The sequence below is a fragment of the Poecilia latipinna genome, unplaced genomic scaffold, assembly GCF_001443285.1.
Source record: "Poecilia latipinna isolate Pla-1442-1.1 unplaced genomic scaffold, P_latipinna-1.0 Scaffold2603, whole genome shotgun sequence".
Taxonomy (NCBI): domain Eukaryota; kingdom Metazoa; phylum Chordata; class Actinopteri; order Cyprinodontiformes; family Poeciliidae; genus Poecilia; species Poecilia latipinna.
The window spans coordinates 1-16321 of record NW_015115219.1 but is presented as its reverse complement, the minus strand read 5'-3'; the positions used below and the strand labels follow the sequence as shown (position 1 = coordinate 16321).

General features: G+C 39.1%; 1 protein-coding gene across 2 annotated transcripts in view; it reads right to left on the bottom strand.

The window, feature by feature from the left end:
* Positions 1-16174, bottom strand: part of LOC106938485 (uncharacterized) — a 41071-nt gene extending 24897 nt beyond the window's left edge. Inside the window, exons 1-5 of one of the 2 annotated variants that reach the window (XM_015020545.1) lie at positions 15717-16174; positions 11676-11834; positions 6988-7176; positions 5181-5293; positions 3066-3165 (exon numbers count right to left, since the gene is read on the bottom strand). In XM_015020545.1, coding sequence (XP_014876031.1) covers positions 3066-3165; positions 5181-5293; positions 6988-7176; positions 11676-11784 — 511 coding nt within the window. In that variant the 5' untranslated portion in view covers positions 11785-11834; positions 15717-16174. The remainder of the gene's footprint in view (positions 1-3065; positions 3166-5180; positions 5294-6987; positions 7177-11675; positions 11835-15716) is intronic. The other variant, XM_015020546.1, reaches the window with a different exon arrangement.
* Between the last annotated feature and the right edge of the window lie 147 nt (positions 16175-16321).

The window sequence follows — 16321 nt, the reverse complement described above, 5'->3', positions numbered from 1 at the left end:
AGGTTGGTCATAAGAGGGTTAAGGCCTTAATTTTAGATACATTAATTGAAGACTTTTTAACGATGAGGGGATTCTAATTTCAGTGGGATATCATTGAGATATATTAGAATGAAAAATAAAGAATTTTTTATTAACATTTTTTTTAATAAAAATTATTATAAAAATATTTTAGAATTATTATTTTTACAAGAATACTCTTGTCATAATATTACAAGAATTAAGTCAAATTAGGACTTCTTGAAATATTTCAACTTTAACTTAAATTTGTTCTTGTATTATGATTTTATTCTCATTATATTTTTTTTTATTTTTTCTCAGTACGGTCTTAATACTCCTTTGTACGTTAGGAAAAGGAGTATTGTTTTTTTTTAAAAAAAAACCATTTTCATTACATAATGATTTGTGTGAGATTATGCAATCAAAACTTTGTTTTATTCAATGTCTGTTAAAAATGAGTAAAACAAAAGCAGCATCAGTTTCTCAGAGCGAGGATCTGAAGGATATTCAAATGAAGCAGGTCGATGTTTACCGCTGATTTCAGCTCTGACTGAAATTATTCAGGACTTGAAACCGTTCTTTCAAAGCCCTCCTATATCCAAACCTCCAACACGGCCTAATCCATGAATGCACAGCAGTGATTGCCGTCGGGTCAAGCTGGAAACAAGAGCTCATCTAAAACCACAGCAAGCAGGTTGCCATACCAACCACAGCATCTGAGCACAGCAGATATCTGGATTTGGCTGCAAGTGGCCGAGTCAAATCCCCTCGCTGATCTCAGAAAGGCCACCAGGGACAAAAAAACCCAAAAACACCCACACCCTTTAACATCCAGCACACCAGGCAGCGGCAAAGCGGCTGGACTTGTATCGTTTTCTTTGCGTGTTTGAGAAAAGGATGAGCATCAGCGAGACAATCGGCTTTAATGGCAGAACAGGAGGAAGGAGGAGTAAAAGACAAAATCCTGCGAGTTATTATTCATGGGTAGCGGATTTTCCTTTCAGGCCTTCTTCATTGACGCCTTTCTCCAACATGCCACCCTCTCTATCAGCCCTGACAAGTGCCAATCAAAGGCCTCGAGTCTGGGGGTTTTTGGGGAAATGTTGGAGGATTTCTGAGACAATAGCCTGCGAATCCGAAGCAGCGGTGAACTGGAGACAATAGAGACACGCTGTCAGTGTGTGGTCCGCTGGGGGAAACGATCTTTGCTCGCTACATGGCTAATCTCTGCAAGAATCATCTCTGTCTTTTAGCAGGGTCATTTCAGATTATCGCTACATTCATTCAGACGCTAACACCTTAGCTACGCAGCTGAATGCTAAACCGAGTGACTGAGGGCTAACAACCGTGTTACAAATATGAGGGGAGGGATTAATCCAGCTATGAATGGCTGATGAGCAAAGCGGTTCTGGTGGGAGAAACTCAATCGATCAGAAGAAATGGGCGACTCATGCTAACGACAAACAAGAAAGAAGAAGTTTTCTCAAAAAAACCTTTGAGTTTTTCATCAAGAGTCTGGAAAGTGTGGAAGAAAGTGAAATTTGACACATTTTTTGGCTCTTAAAGTGCAGGTGAAGGAAAATAAAGGGTGGAAAAAACTTTAGGTTTGATTCACATCCACCATGTTTGGTCCTCTTCAATCAAACCGCAGTTTGTTTTTCTAAAGGTTTGATTTGAATGTACAATCAAACTAAAAAAATGAACTCTGGCTCAACTACAAACCTCGGTTTGGTGCGGCTCAAATGCCAATGCAATCAGATACTGCTCAAAAAGCAGGAAGTGGACTAAAGTGCAAGGCATCCTGGGTAAATAAAACCAAAACAAATTCAAGAAATGAGAAATATCTCCTTATCTTTTGCCGAAGACAAAAGAGAAATCCTACAACCGCTAAAATCTGACGTTACTCCATTTCTGTTCACATTTTGTAATGAAGGAATCTGCGTTCATGTTTTGTTCTGAGGTTTCTGTGTTGTTTATTTCAGTGGTTCCTGGCACAGCGCCTCCACAGGTGAGGAGGGGAAAAAGTTTTTCAATTAGTTTGGTTCACAATGCAGTGAGAAAGAGAACCAATCCGATGAAAACGTAACAAACGTTGCAGTTTTGGTCCTAAATCAAACTGAATCTATTGGACTATCAGGTGTGAAAACATTTATTGTCCAGCTAAATTTGTTAGACTAAAATCCAGTAGTAATTAAGCATTTTTGACTCTCTGCATTACAAACCTCACCTTTCCATACAAAGACAAGTCTGGGGGTCGTTTAGCAGCAGCATGACCTCCACATTGACCTCTCCATGCCCTGATGGTGACCCCTCCTCCTCCAGAGGGTGACCATGCCTTTGACCTCTAAAAGGTCAACGCTCAGAAGCTCCTTTAGTCTCTTTTTTCAGGTTTGTATAGTTTAAGAAACTGGTGAAACAAACCTTCTTTCAAATGGTTCAGAAACTGCAATAAAAAATATAATGTAAAATAAATAATACAGCAAAAAGCATAGAATTAGACTGCTTAGATCTGTCTCTGTCACAATATTTGGACCCATGCATCTCTAAATCTAATATATTTTTATTATTTTAGTAATAAATTCGACCTTGGCTTCGTAAAGAAACATCTAAGCAGCATTTCTGCATCACTGCAGCTCAGCTGCAGACTGACACCAACACATCCATCTGAAGCCTGATGGACGCAGAAATACAGCAAGCTATGCATCATTAGAGTCAAGACAAGCAGGACGTGGAAACGGTCAGATAAAGATTTCCAGGGTTCATATTTTAAAAGCCGCTTCGGACCCATCGCTCATGAATCTACAGCCAACTCAACAGGCCAGCTGGCCCTTGCAAGGATTAGCAGGCTTAAGTGTACCGGAGGCAAGAGAACACCAAACACAGCGCTGGCAGCGAGGGGACAATGGCTCCGGGCTGACAGGGACCCACCGGGCTTTTATCGGATCAAACGCTAATGGCGAAGATGGCTTCTCACATTGATTAAGTATTGTTGTTAAGCTCTGCAGCCGCAGCACTGAGGCGACACGGTGATGAACGCGTTTTAAGGCTGAAGCAAACGGGAAACCTACTGGAGAGGAGGGAGGAACCAGAGGACCGGAGCATTTCCAGCGACGGACTCGGGTCGACGATCCAGGAAGACGGAGACGCAGAACCTCCATCAGACCAGTTCTGACCAAAAACAGAGGAAATGTTCAACAAGTTCAGGCCGGGAAAACGTTTCTGCAGCACGTTCAGGGTTTGAGCTGGGATTTCTGTTTCAAAAAGATGATTTGATGATTGATCAGACAAAAATGGCACAATCTACAGCCTTATTATATAACATTAGAAATACGTTAAAAGAGTTAGATAAATAATCAAATTCCTTTCTTAAATAGCAAAAATAGACATTTTATGGAGTATTGCCTGAATAACCAGAGCAGGAACGAGACAAAACAGACATGGCAGCCAGAGCAACATTGGAACGAGTGTTAATAAATAAACATAAAAGGAAATAAAGGGCCGTTTATTATGAGCACTGAAAATGTTAGTAAAAGGAGTAGAGCAAAAATTTAAATATTGTAGAAAAAAAACAAACAAATGTCTGAGTTTGAAAAGTGAAATATTTTCTAGAATAAATTTTGAGATTACTCTCAAAATTTTAAAAAAAGGACATGTCTGAATTTCAAAAGGTGAAAAATTTCGATTTTTCAAACTCAGAAATTATTTATAGAAATTTCCTTCATTTAATCTCAAAATTTCTTGTTTTTTCTAGCAAACTGGTAACTTTTTAAAACTACAAAATTCCTGAGAATAATCTAAAATTTCTGAATTTTTTCTAGAAAATTTTTACTTTTCAGACTCAGACATGCACTTGTTTTTTTTTCTAGAAAATTTCCAAGAATAATCTCAAAATTTGAGTATTTTTTTAGGTAAGGTAAGGTAATTTTATTTATATAGCACATTTTCAGCAACAAGGCAATTCAAAGTGCGTTTAGCACATTTTTGGCTTTTGAAACTCAAAAAGTTTGCTATTTTTACTAGAAAAAGTGTTTTGGTGGAAATGTACTTTATCTGCAATGTTTAATAAACTCCTCAGTTGGAGTTTATTAAACAGACTGAACACCGACTTTAAAAATAATTTTAAAAAAGACCTGCATTTCTTAGTCGTAACTTTAAGGAAGTGTTTTTCAAAGCACTTGGCTGAAGCTACCTCAGTGTGAAAAGGCTTTTTTCATGGCGATAATTTATAAAAGTGCTGTTTCCCACTTGGGCAGCAGGTTGATTCAGAGCGTTGAGCCGATTCCTGTGGATCGTTTTCAGTTTGCAGTTGATTTATGAATGCATGAATCCTTCCTTGTGCCGTCATGTTGGGGGTTTACAGCCTCGTTCAGACTCTCTCCTCTGTCATAAAGAGGAGATTAATTGAAAACCACGTGGAGAAACTGAACCCGTTCCACAGCAGCGTGGGGAGCGACCCCTCCCTGCCTTGTTGCTGGAGCTTCTCCTGAAGCAGGGAGTCAAACTCAGTTTCATTTTGACCCACATTATAGTCATGAATGGCCAGAATGTGTTGATAAAATCTGTTAATTAATAATAGCTGTGTCTGCATCCGATAAGCACTTCTTAAAATTAAATAACATTAAACATCTTTTCACAATGAACTTATTTATGAGGCTAATTTATAAATATTAGCAAGAAACTTTACGATATTTTGCGCTTATGTACGACGGTACATGTGATTTTTGTTACTTGCCATTTTGATAACGGACAAAGTCTTGATCTCATGTGAGGCTGAAGCAGCAGTGGAGTCAAAGTAAGAAATACTGCCACCTGCATGTGGAGTTATCACCTAAACCAAATAGTTTTTTAACATTTTGGTGGAAAATTTGCTGTAAACTTGAACAAAAAAGTGTGGCGATTTGTTAATCTTACTTAAATTTCTGCACAAAAATTGGACTGACTGGTGGAATTTATCAGTAAAGAGTTAAAAATTGCTTTAATTTGACTGATTAAATAGTATTTCAGCATCAAATTGATTCATGTGATCAAGCAGAACGGTGTGTTTACCTCAATTAAACACTGACTCGTCTGACATGCATTTTTTGCAGTTATTTCATGAAGAATTTAACTTCCTGGAGTGGTTTTGGAGCGAGAGATGAAAAAAAGAGGAGAAAAGTTCCTCTTAAAGAGCCCAAGTCACTCACCGATTTATTCTCCTGGAGTTTCCCTGCAGAGTCGCACCTTTCAGAGTTGCTGCCAGCTGTGAGAGGCCTTGAATGACCTGACAAAACCGCAGAGAAATCATCATCATCAGGACCTGCAGCCAGAGGAAGTGATTGTGTGTTTGCAGCACGCACACACACACACACACACACACACACACACACACACACACACACACACACACACACACACACACACACACACACACATTTGTCTTTTGTACTGGAGTGTGTGTGCTCAGATATTAGTAATGTTGTGTAGTACCCCCAATTATGGCTGTTAATCTCTGAGCAAATAATGGCAGAAAAAGGAGCAACAGAGCAGCACCTGTCTGCAGAAGCATGCCAGCTGCAAACATTGTTCTGGAGCCTGAGAGGAAAAATGAGCTTCCAGGGAATTCAGACACATTTAGGCTCCCTGCAAATATTCATAGATGGCTGAAAAGAAAATTCAATGACCATTCAATATCCTGCTTGTGCCTCAAAGTAACAAAAACACATTTTACTCACCTAGTTTGTTGATTTTTCATCCGTTTTTATCACAGCTCTTTTATTCTACTAAATATTTTACAGAAAAGGTTTCTGCAAAAGAAAGTGATTCACCAAACTGGTTTGTTTTTTGATGTATGTGCAAAAAGTTTACTTTTTTTTAAATACTTGTTCCTTTGGCAGATTATTTAAATTATAACATGGTAAAATGTCTTGTTATAAATGAAATGATCATTAATGTCCAGATAATATTAAACATCTTTTCACATTGAAATCAAAATAACTGATTTATGATGTTAAGTGAGCTTAAATATTATGTTATCAGTCAAATCAATGCAGGTTTTATCTGTTTATTATATTAGGGAGTTTATTGCAGATTTTTCTCAAAAATTGTCAAAAACTTCCTTACTTGTGCTAAACAGTTGCTTCAGCCTCAACTGGTGTCAGATTATAATCCTTGATCTATACAATCATAAATATCAGAAATATTTCCAAATTATTACCAGCTCAGTGATATTTAATTTGAATAATTAATTGATATTTTAACAGTTCGTGAACAAGTTTTATCAATAGATTCAGCACAACCGGCCCTTTAAGAGCATTCATGGTCTTGATTTGGCCCAAAACAAAAATGAGTTTGAGGAAAGAAAATATCCAATTGATTTCCTCTGATTTATTTTTGATGTAGAGAAACTTGTGAACCTTCAGACTTCTGCTGTTTGTCTCCTCCCTGCTGCTTTATCAGCCTCTAAACGACAGACGATGAGATAATTGAGCTCTTCTTCTCCGCCTCTTATCCATCGTTATGTGTGCTGTGATTGGTTTAAATCGCCTCCTGCTGTCCGACTCGGACTTCCCCAGTTAATGTTCCACTCCAGCAGTTTGATCTGTAATAATTTGGCTGGTGTCCCAGTGAACCTGAGCGGCCACACCTTCGGGACAGGAGCAGTTAAAGCTCGCAGCGGCGGATCGGTCGTTAAAAGAAAAGGCCGCTCTGCGTCATAAAGGCGTCGCCTCGTCTCAAAGAGAACGCGGCATTTCGCTTTTCCCCTTCTCTGGAGGTCAGTAGTATTTTTTTTCAAAATGCTCTTAGACACAAACACAGACACACCTGTCTGACGGCTTCCAGGTATGTCAGTGACGGTTTCTGCTTATCAAACGATCTCTTTCAAACTGTCAGAAAGGAATAAGTCTGGGACAAGGACATTATGTTTTAACTGAGCTCAGATTCCAGGTTTACTGCAGAATTAAATTCTTTTTTTTTTTCTTTTTTTTTCCAGAATATTCTGGCAGTTTTTACCTGGTGAGATGCATTCTGGGAGTTCGTACGGTGACGTCAGGTGAGACCATTCCTGGACCGGGGAGAATCCCTTGTCCAGGTCGGTGTGTGGTACCGGCCGGTCCAGCAGCAGCAGCTGGACCCGGGATAAGGAGCCCAGATTCCCAGAGTCGCAGCCCACAGTGAGTGCCGCCAGGCCCGGAGACAAATCTACACGGGAGGAAACGAGAAACTGGAACTTAAAAACACAAAAAGAAAACGGGAAACTGGAACTTAAAGACATAAAAACACAAAAAGAAAACGGGAAACTGGAATTTAAAGACACAAAATGATGGAAAAATAAACAGGAAAACAAATGAAGGTCAATAAATTTACCAAAGATTTTTACACGACTGAATTCAACATGTTGGAAAAGTTTTTACAGTTAAAGAGAAATCTGATGGGTGAAATGGTGCTAGAGTGAAAAATGAATGGATGAATGGATGATGGATTAATGGATGGATGGATGAACTGACAGGTCTTTCCAGGCGTAAGCTACTGCCTGCTCATAAATACTCCACAAAATCCCACCTTAAAAATCAAGAAAAAAACTAAATAACTTCATCTAAATCATAAAATTGGTGTAAAACCCAACAGAACTGATAAACTACCCCTCTACCCCTCTTATTTACCCCTCTACCCCCTTTATCTACCCCTCTGCCCCCCCGAGGCTCCAAAGTTCTCTCCGTCACACCCAATTAAAAGCGGATCAGTGACACTGTGGCTCCCGGCCCATGCAAATCCCAGGTCCATGCTGGGTGTGGAGTGGCAATCTGAGGGGATTTCACAGAAAGTACACACACACACACGCACACACACACACACCTTCCAGTAACTTCCAAGAACATCAAACGGAGGAAAGTTCAGTTTGTCCCAACTCAGGACTCACACACACACACACACACACACACACACACACACACTTGTTGATTGGCTGTGTGTTTTCAGTTGGAAAGTCAGGCCTGTAAAGTAATCCTTCAGGTGAGGAAGAGGAGCTGCAGTCGTTGGGAGGAAATCCCAGGAATAACGCCGACGGTAACACAATGAGGCGCGACACACTTTCAGTTAGGCCGGGTTTTAACGCTCCAGAGTGGAAAACAATTAACCAACACTTTGGCTGATCAATAACTAATCCTCAGTTTGAGTAACGCGTAAACCTGCTGCCACCCACAGAGACTCGTCCTTCTTTCTTAATAAATTACTTCTAAAAAGATATAACCAATTCCTCATTTACAAACTTTTCTTTGGAAATCAGCAGAATTTCCTCTACCTTTTTATTAATATGTTTATTTTTTAATTTAACAGAAACAAACTTCAGTTTTTTCAGTGTACAACCCAGGTATGTTACTTACATCTATCTAAAATGGAGAAGACGTGTTTCAGAATTCTGAAATGTGTGGAGTGCAAATATTTTCAGCTCCTTTGGTTCAACACACCTGAACCAATGATGGTTCATTATGGCTGGACTTTGACTAGGCCGTTCTCACACAATAATGTAGTTTGACTTAAACCATTCCATCAAACATCTGGTGGTTTAGGATTTAGCTGGATTTTGCTCCATCCATATTCCCATCAAATCAAAACAGCTTTTCTGTCCATGCTGAAAAAAGTCATACCCACAGCATGATGCTTCCATCACCAGGTCATCTTCAGCCTCTCAAACTTTAAACAGGATTTCTTTTGGTTTTCTTTCAAAACTTTCAGTGGCATTTTTCCAGTGAGCGCTCTGTGGGTGGTTGCCCAGGGCGGTATTGGACCAGGGGTGGATGTAAAACAGTCCAATTTGTGGAATGAAAATGTGTCAACCACTACTTTCTGAGAATTGGAGAATTACATGCTTCTTGCAGATTGACATTGCAGTTTTTATTTTTCAAAAACACTGGATGACTTCCTGAGTTGTGATCGGTCATGTGGTGGAAAAAGGAGGAGCTTATCCAGGAAGACATTCATTAAAAAAAACTTGCTTCCTGATTCTTTTTTATCGCAATACTTTTTGCTTTCTAATGTTTTTGAACAGAAAAGTTGGATCTAAACTGAGATTTACACACAAGTGAAGGCGACTTAGTTTATTTTTGATTAGAGGAATCATGACAAAAGTGGTAATTAGAGTTAATTATATGCAAAATTTTAATTAGAAGTATTATAATGTGTCATTTTTCTACCATTTTAGAAATGTGCAATATTTTTATTAGTTAATCAAATAAAACTTAAATAAACTACACATAAGTTTTTACAAAAGACCTAAAATTATTCAGGTATAGAGCTAAAACACACAACATTAAAGCACCTTGTTTTTAACAGCCTTTGAAATTAAAATGTACTAATTCATTTGGTGTGGAAGGAAATTCCACATTAATTATTATTTTTAACGTATCAGAATTAGTAAAATAACTATTTTTCATTTGTTACCCCTGGACAATGAGTAATTTATCTTGATAAAAACAAAGTTTATAGAAATAAAACAAGGTTCAAATGACTTAACTACACAAAGGAAACTACAACACAATTCTTATAAAAAGTATAAGAAATAAAACTAATGTAGATGGCAAAACAGAAGTCACATATTCAAAATGTTGACAGATCTGATGTGTTAATCTGTTTGTTGTTTATATGCAGGAAGAACTCTGATTGTTTTCCCCACCAAACTAAATATTTTTAACATTTTCAGCTCTGATAGTATAAAATCCACCACATCCTTTACAGATTTAAGCTGCGCTTCCCATCAGCATGACAAAAATCTGAGCATTAACTGGCATTTAGAAGAGCTTCTGGCCAAAACCCAGAGCAGATCCTTATCACTCCACATCCTCCGGGGTCAAAGGTCTGTGGGGTCGTACGGCGGTTCGGGTCAGGTTAAACACCTTGTCAGGGATTAGCAGGCTCTGAGGGAGGTGGAGGAAGTCTTCACTGGCTGATATCTTTCTCTGCAGCTGAGAGAAGCTCCTCCAGGACACACACAGGCGGAAACACACACACGTCACGTCTGCGCCGCCTTTGTTGGGCCGATAAAACGAGCCGACAGAGTGAGACGTCAGATAAACCCATCTCTGCCTCTGAAGACGCGCAGATCATTCGCTGCGTTTCCACTCACCACATGGTTACGCAGTTTATCGTTTCGAAAAGTAATTCGCTTAATGGAAACGCGGCAATTTTTAAAAAGGTCTTGTTTTTGATAAAAAAGTTTCGGTGCTAGTGGCTGTATCAAAATTAATTTATCTCACAAAACAATTGCTCATGTAGAAGATGTGCTGCATAGAAAATGATCGAGTGAAGGCATCTATCTCATCCTTTCCAGTGACCATAAAACTAATATAAATATAATCAATGGGAACATGCCAACTTAAAAAAAACAAAAACAAGTTTCTTTGGTAAGATGTTTTTGTGCCAGGATGCAGTGGTTTTAAAAAAATAATGGAAATCATTTTTTTGCATTACACAAGTCACATAATCAAAACCAGATGTTACTACTGGCACAAACTACAAAGAAGACAACAGGAAGCAGTTGGAGGATCATGGAGCGGCGTGTGAACAAATTCACTCATGTGTGACTTTAACTGCGTTTCTTATTTAATGGAAACACAGGAACTGCAAAATTTAGTTTTATTTTCGACATTAGCGTAATACTGACAAATTTTTGGGCACATTTTCACTGGAAATGCAGCTACAAAAGAAGAGATTAGAAAATGTAGGCGTGACTAGAACCGACTCAGTTTCAAAACTGTGTTACATAATAAAAAGACAACAAACCCATCAGAACTAGCAGTAAAAAACATTTTTGATATTCCGCTAATGTCAAATAAACACAATGTTATGACATTTGATTAAGAAATGCAATTAAAATCACATCTTAATAACTTTGATCATGTAATAAGTGATTAAAAACATCATCCTCCAACCACTTCCTGTTGTTTTCTTCGTCTTTTCCAGCAGTAGTAGCATCTGGTTGTTGATCACATGACTCTTGTGATGCGAAAAAACTGTTTCCATTGCAGTTTTTGAATTACATTTTGTGCCACTTGAACAGTAACAAGAACTAGTTCAACCAGGTTTAAATCAATTCATTCATGTTCATAGTTCACCAATATTTTGAACTAAGTCCACAGTTCGAGTAACATCTTTCATTTATCATATTTTACTGAAAAGATAAAGTAAAAATAATAAGTTTATAGCTTATTATGTTATCCTCTCTTGCTGTCTTTATTCATATAAATAAAAAAATATAATGGCTGAATTCCCCAAACAGCTGCTCTCTGTCACACATTTTAACGTTTTCATTGCCAGAAAACAAAAACAGTCCAAGCGTCGAAATAAGCTGCGGTTTTATCCCTCATATTACAGTGAAAACAGTCCTTTCCTTTGGGATCAATAAAGTCTCTTAGAATTTGAATTTGGTATGATTTATTTTCATTTTGCGGACTAAACTGTTATTGCAGTCAAAAACACGATAATACTGAACATCTGCCAGTTGCTGAAAGTCAAAATTTTCATGGAAAAGGGAAATTCTGCATAAGAGAAACATGACTGTAACATATAAAGGCTCAGATACTTTATTTCACGCTGTGTTTGCAGGATCATTTAGGGTGAAATAATCCTGCAGGAAGACAGATTGATTCTGGTACAAAATGATTTAAAATAACTCTTAGTTGCAGCTCATAATCCTTGAGCGTTACCTGTGAGAGGTGAGCCAGGTGAGCGAGGCGAGTCCGAAGAGTCGGATGCTCGATCCAGAGACAAAGAGGAAGCTGAAAGTGGAGCGATGACTTCCAGTTCATCAAACATCTGAGACTGACTGCAGCTGATCTCAGAACAGCCTGACGCTGCAGAGGAACCTGCAAACACACAGCGTGGGACATGAATGGTGACTCAACTCTTACTCTCTCAATTTCTGCTACATATGATGAAGAAGGTTATATTACCAAGTATGTTAGACCTAGTTTCTAATGCAAACATCTTATTTCATGTGAAAGAAGGCAAAACTAATGTACAAGTAACTTTTCAGAAAGTTATAAAACCTTTTATTACAGTAAATAATTCCTTAATATTGATGAAAAAGTACAGGTTCCACTGGCAGGATATTTCACTTATAACATGGAAAAAACATTTTGTTTTAAGTGAAATAATCTTGTACTTTTTAAAAATCAGTATCAAGAAATAGGTTACTTAAAACAAACTCAAATATCTTGCTAAAAGTTGCCTTTAAGTTGCAACGAAGTTATTTGCACAAGAAGCTAGACCAAACGTTCTTGGTAAGAGTTTATGTGTATAAGCATTAACTTTTATGACCTTCATCGGCGCTTGTTCATAATTGCTACAAAAATATAATTATATTTAGCACAAATTGAGAGAGTAAGAGCAGAATCACTGAGTCATTTCAAGTGTACTGAGATATTTACAGTAAAAACTAGACAAAAAGATACATGGTTTTCAAATCAGATACCTGATTTTGTCTTTTTGAAGTATTCTGTATAAAGGAGATTTCTTAGAAAACTGATAAACTTTTAATAAAAATAAAAATAATAATAATAATCAGAGAGAGGTAGGAAAAGCTAAATGAATGGCAAAAACAGCTACTTAACACAACCATAAAGTCAGAAGCGTAACTGTTCCTTAAGAATGAAAATACCCCCATGGTAACGGCTGTGTAAGAAAATCAGCCTCATAACTTTACACCTGACTCAAAGGAAAAAATTTCACGCTATTCTCTGCCTGTCTGGTTTTGAAATCGGAGGATTAGTTGGTGAAACAGTCACTGCAAGGCATGCGTTGTGTTGCAGTGAAAAGGACCTGTTGGGGCTTTTCATACATTAGATATGCAGAACAGCTTTCTCCGGACAAAAGGATAATATATACACGGTTTCTAAAAGGAAAGGCGAACCGCGCTCCAACAGGAAGTGGAGTATGCGAACGGCGTTGCTCTCGAGCGACTTGCCGCGCCACTCAGACAGACAATGGAAGGACTTGACTTGACACTTCAAAGCATATTGCTGTTGTCAACTGAGCTGTCAGTCTCAGGCGACAAGGGTTGAACTGAGTTTTTCGGGGAGGCTAAGGGGGCTGGTTGGAAGGACAACGCCTCCTCTGTGCAGCTGGAGGCCTCTATTCGCCGGGCTGAAAGGGCCTGAGAGAAGAGGCCGGGCCATGCCAGGACAGAACCCTGGTTTATTGTTGGAGAAAGTCAAACTCTGGATTTGGTGTTGAAAACGGGGCAGCTTGGGGTCGGGATAAGACTTTCTGAGAAAACTCAACATAAGACGTGTTGCTTTTCAAGGACGCTATAAAACAAAATAAATTCTGATTACCTTGGACACCTAACCCATAAAAACCCCCACAAGCAATATTTTATTTTCTTATTATAGGGGACCTATTAAGAAAAATTATGCATGTTTTTGTACTTCAGTTTGAGTCTCTACTGTTTCAATAACAGTTCAAAGGCTTAAAAAAACACCCAGATGTTTTCTGTTGTCTGGAAATGAGCCATTTCAAAAACCTCCAGAATGTAACATCACAAATCAGGACACACTCCCCGTTACCTAGCAACCACAGACTATTAGCTAGCAACCACAAGTGTTTTGTTGTCAACTTTGCATCCAGAAAGCACGTGATTACTTTTTGGTTGTGCAGGAGGATCTACTTCTGCTTTTCAAAGATGTACAGTTGTATAATTGCACATCTGTTTGCAGCCTGTTTGATTGCTTAGTCACAATGGGCTGTTACCTAGCAACCCCGGCCGAGCCCAAGCTGGGCCCCAAGCTGCATGCGCCACACAATTCAATTCAATCGATCACAAAGGGAAATTAAATGTTGTTGTAATGGCTGCTGGAAAATGTAAGAATTTTGTTGTACGTTCAAATACAATTTGCTATATTCTGTTTTTCAAAGACGTACAGTTGTTTAAGTGTGCATCTGTTTGCAGCCATTTTCATGTGTGAGTGAAAACGTTGAGTTGGGTGGGTGGCCAAGACCAGCTAATTTGTTGACAAACAGACAGATGGTTGGATGGAAAAACATATGCATGCAAAGAACGACATACAGTTCTGGAAAAAAACAAGAGCCCATTGAAAACCTCAGCAAGAAGGTTCTGGGTTCGGTTCCCGGCCCCGGTCTTTCTGCATGGAGTTTGCATGTTCTCCCTGTGCATGCGTGGGTTTTCTCCAGGTACTACGGTTTCCTCCCACAGTCCAAAAACATGACTGTCAGGTTAATTGGCCAAATTGCCCCTAGGGGGGAGTGTGTGTGTGTGCATGGTTGGTTGTCTCTGTGTTGCCCTGTGACAGACTGGCGACCTGTCCAGGGTGTATCCCGCCTCTTGCCCAGAACGTTAGCTGGAGATAGGCACCAGCACCCCTCCCGACCCTACTAAGGGACAAGGGTGTAAGGAAAATGGATGGATAAACCTATAAAGAGAAGTAAAATCAGAGAAACGTTCTCCGAGTTCTTTTATTCTTTAAATTTATTTTGTTTAGTCAACAAGTTGTTTCTTAAGGCATGTATGTTGGAGTTGTAAGTTCTGTTAAGCTGCTCTTGGCAGTTGGTTACCATACCAACCAGTTACCATAGGAACCCACAGCTCCTCCCACTTTTTTCTGTTGCCGTTGGTAACCGTGGAATGTTCTAGAATCAGCTCTGTGTTTTCTTTACAAATACATCTTAATTTATATTTTGGACAAACTTAATCATATACAGTGTATCATGAGTAATGTTGCTATGTTTTGTATGTTTTTAACTGTTGTTATTAATGTTGTCCATTTTAGCCATGTTTAATTTCAGAACTGCTAACTTGTGAAACTTGGGAGTTATTACTTTGTAGTTTGTTTAGGGTTATTTATTGTATTTTATTTAATGTATGGAGGCAGAAGCTGCTGGACTGATGTTAACCACCAACTTGATTTCCTCTTCTGTTATAATAGAAACAGTGAACCTGAGTTTATGTTGTGAAGTCAACCTACTGGATCTGAGATGAACATAGAAGAGTAACACATTAAAGGATGGACAAATAAAAAACGGACAAACAGATGGCAATATGATTTGCACCCAAACACTCTGTTGAAATTATGATTTTTCAAACAGATGACTGTAATTTGATCCTTTGTGCAGCAGCTGTTGAAACCGATGTTTAAACTGCAAATAAACTTTGAGCTTCACATGCTGTGAGCTCTCTGAACTCCACTTGCCTCCATCTGCAGAGAAATAAATGAACTGGTGACATTCGCTCTGTGTCTGCTGTGAAGAGAGCAGCGTGCTGCGATGCAGCGCGGCCCCCCTGCAGTACAGAGCCACAGTCTACAGTTGAAAACAGTAGACGTCTCTGACAGAAAGGAGAAAATCCCCACACAATTTCCACATTGTTTGCTTTCTTTCATAAAGTTCCCGGAGAAGTCAGATGTCACTGGCCCAGTCCTTTATCCCCACTGGCAACGGTAAATTAGCAGCCGCAGGAAAGCCACCGAGGTATTTCTTTGTGGCAGTTCGGCTCAGCGATGTGCAGCGGTCAGTGTGGATTTATGACCGTCGGCAACACGTCTCCCTCTCAGGGATTAGAGAATAGAGAAAGCATCAGGGGAACCAAAGCTGAGCAGGAGAAACTCCTGACTTCAACTGTTGGGGCCTCACGCCTTTAAACAACAATAAAAAATCAAAGCAGTGGTTTTTTTTATTTTTTTATAGACGATTCATTATGGATTCAGGCTTTGACGTTCAAGCTCATTTTTTACCTCTTTTTGGGGAGATGGGAGGCAGCACAGGCCAGCGCTGTGAATCCAGCCGGGATGGAGGAGGAGACGGGCTCAGCTTTGATCCTGATCCAGAACGTGGAGCCGAACTGAGTTCATTCAGCTCTTTATCAGGAGATAAACTGCTGACATCCTCCTTCAATGTCTCCTGGTCGATGTTTTCTGTAACTTCTGTCGTCTGTTTGATGCTTTGAGGTTTATCCGATGTAGATTTAGCAACTGGTACAGGATTAGGTGAGCGCGGTTGGTGAAATTCATCAGATGTTTTCTCAGGGAGCGAAGATGTAGATCTATAAGTGCTTTTCTTCAGTGGTTGTTTAAAGGTTGGTTCTGTTGGAGAGGAAGAGGCCAGTGGTGACTGAATCACTGGAGGAAGATGCGATGTGGAGGAACCGACGCTCGTCTCAGGACGGGAGTCCAGAAAATCTGCTGCAAATCAAGCAGAAAAATGTTTAAGAGAAGTTTTTCAAACTTCAAAATTAAGAGGAAGAACAAAATGGTAAAGTATTAGGGCCATGCAAAGAACATTTTTAAAAATAAATAAACCCATAATATCATGACAATATTATGACTTTATTTTTGTCTAG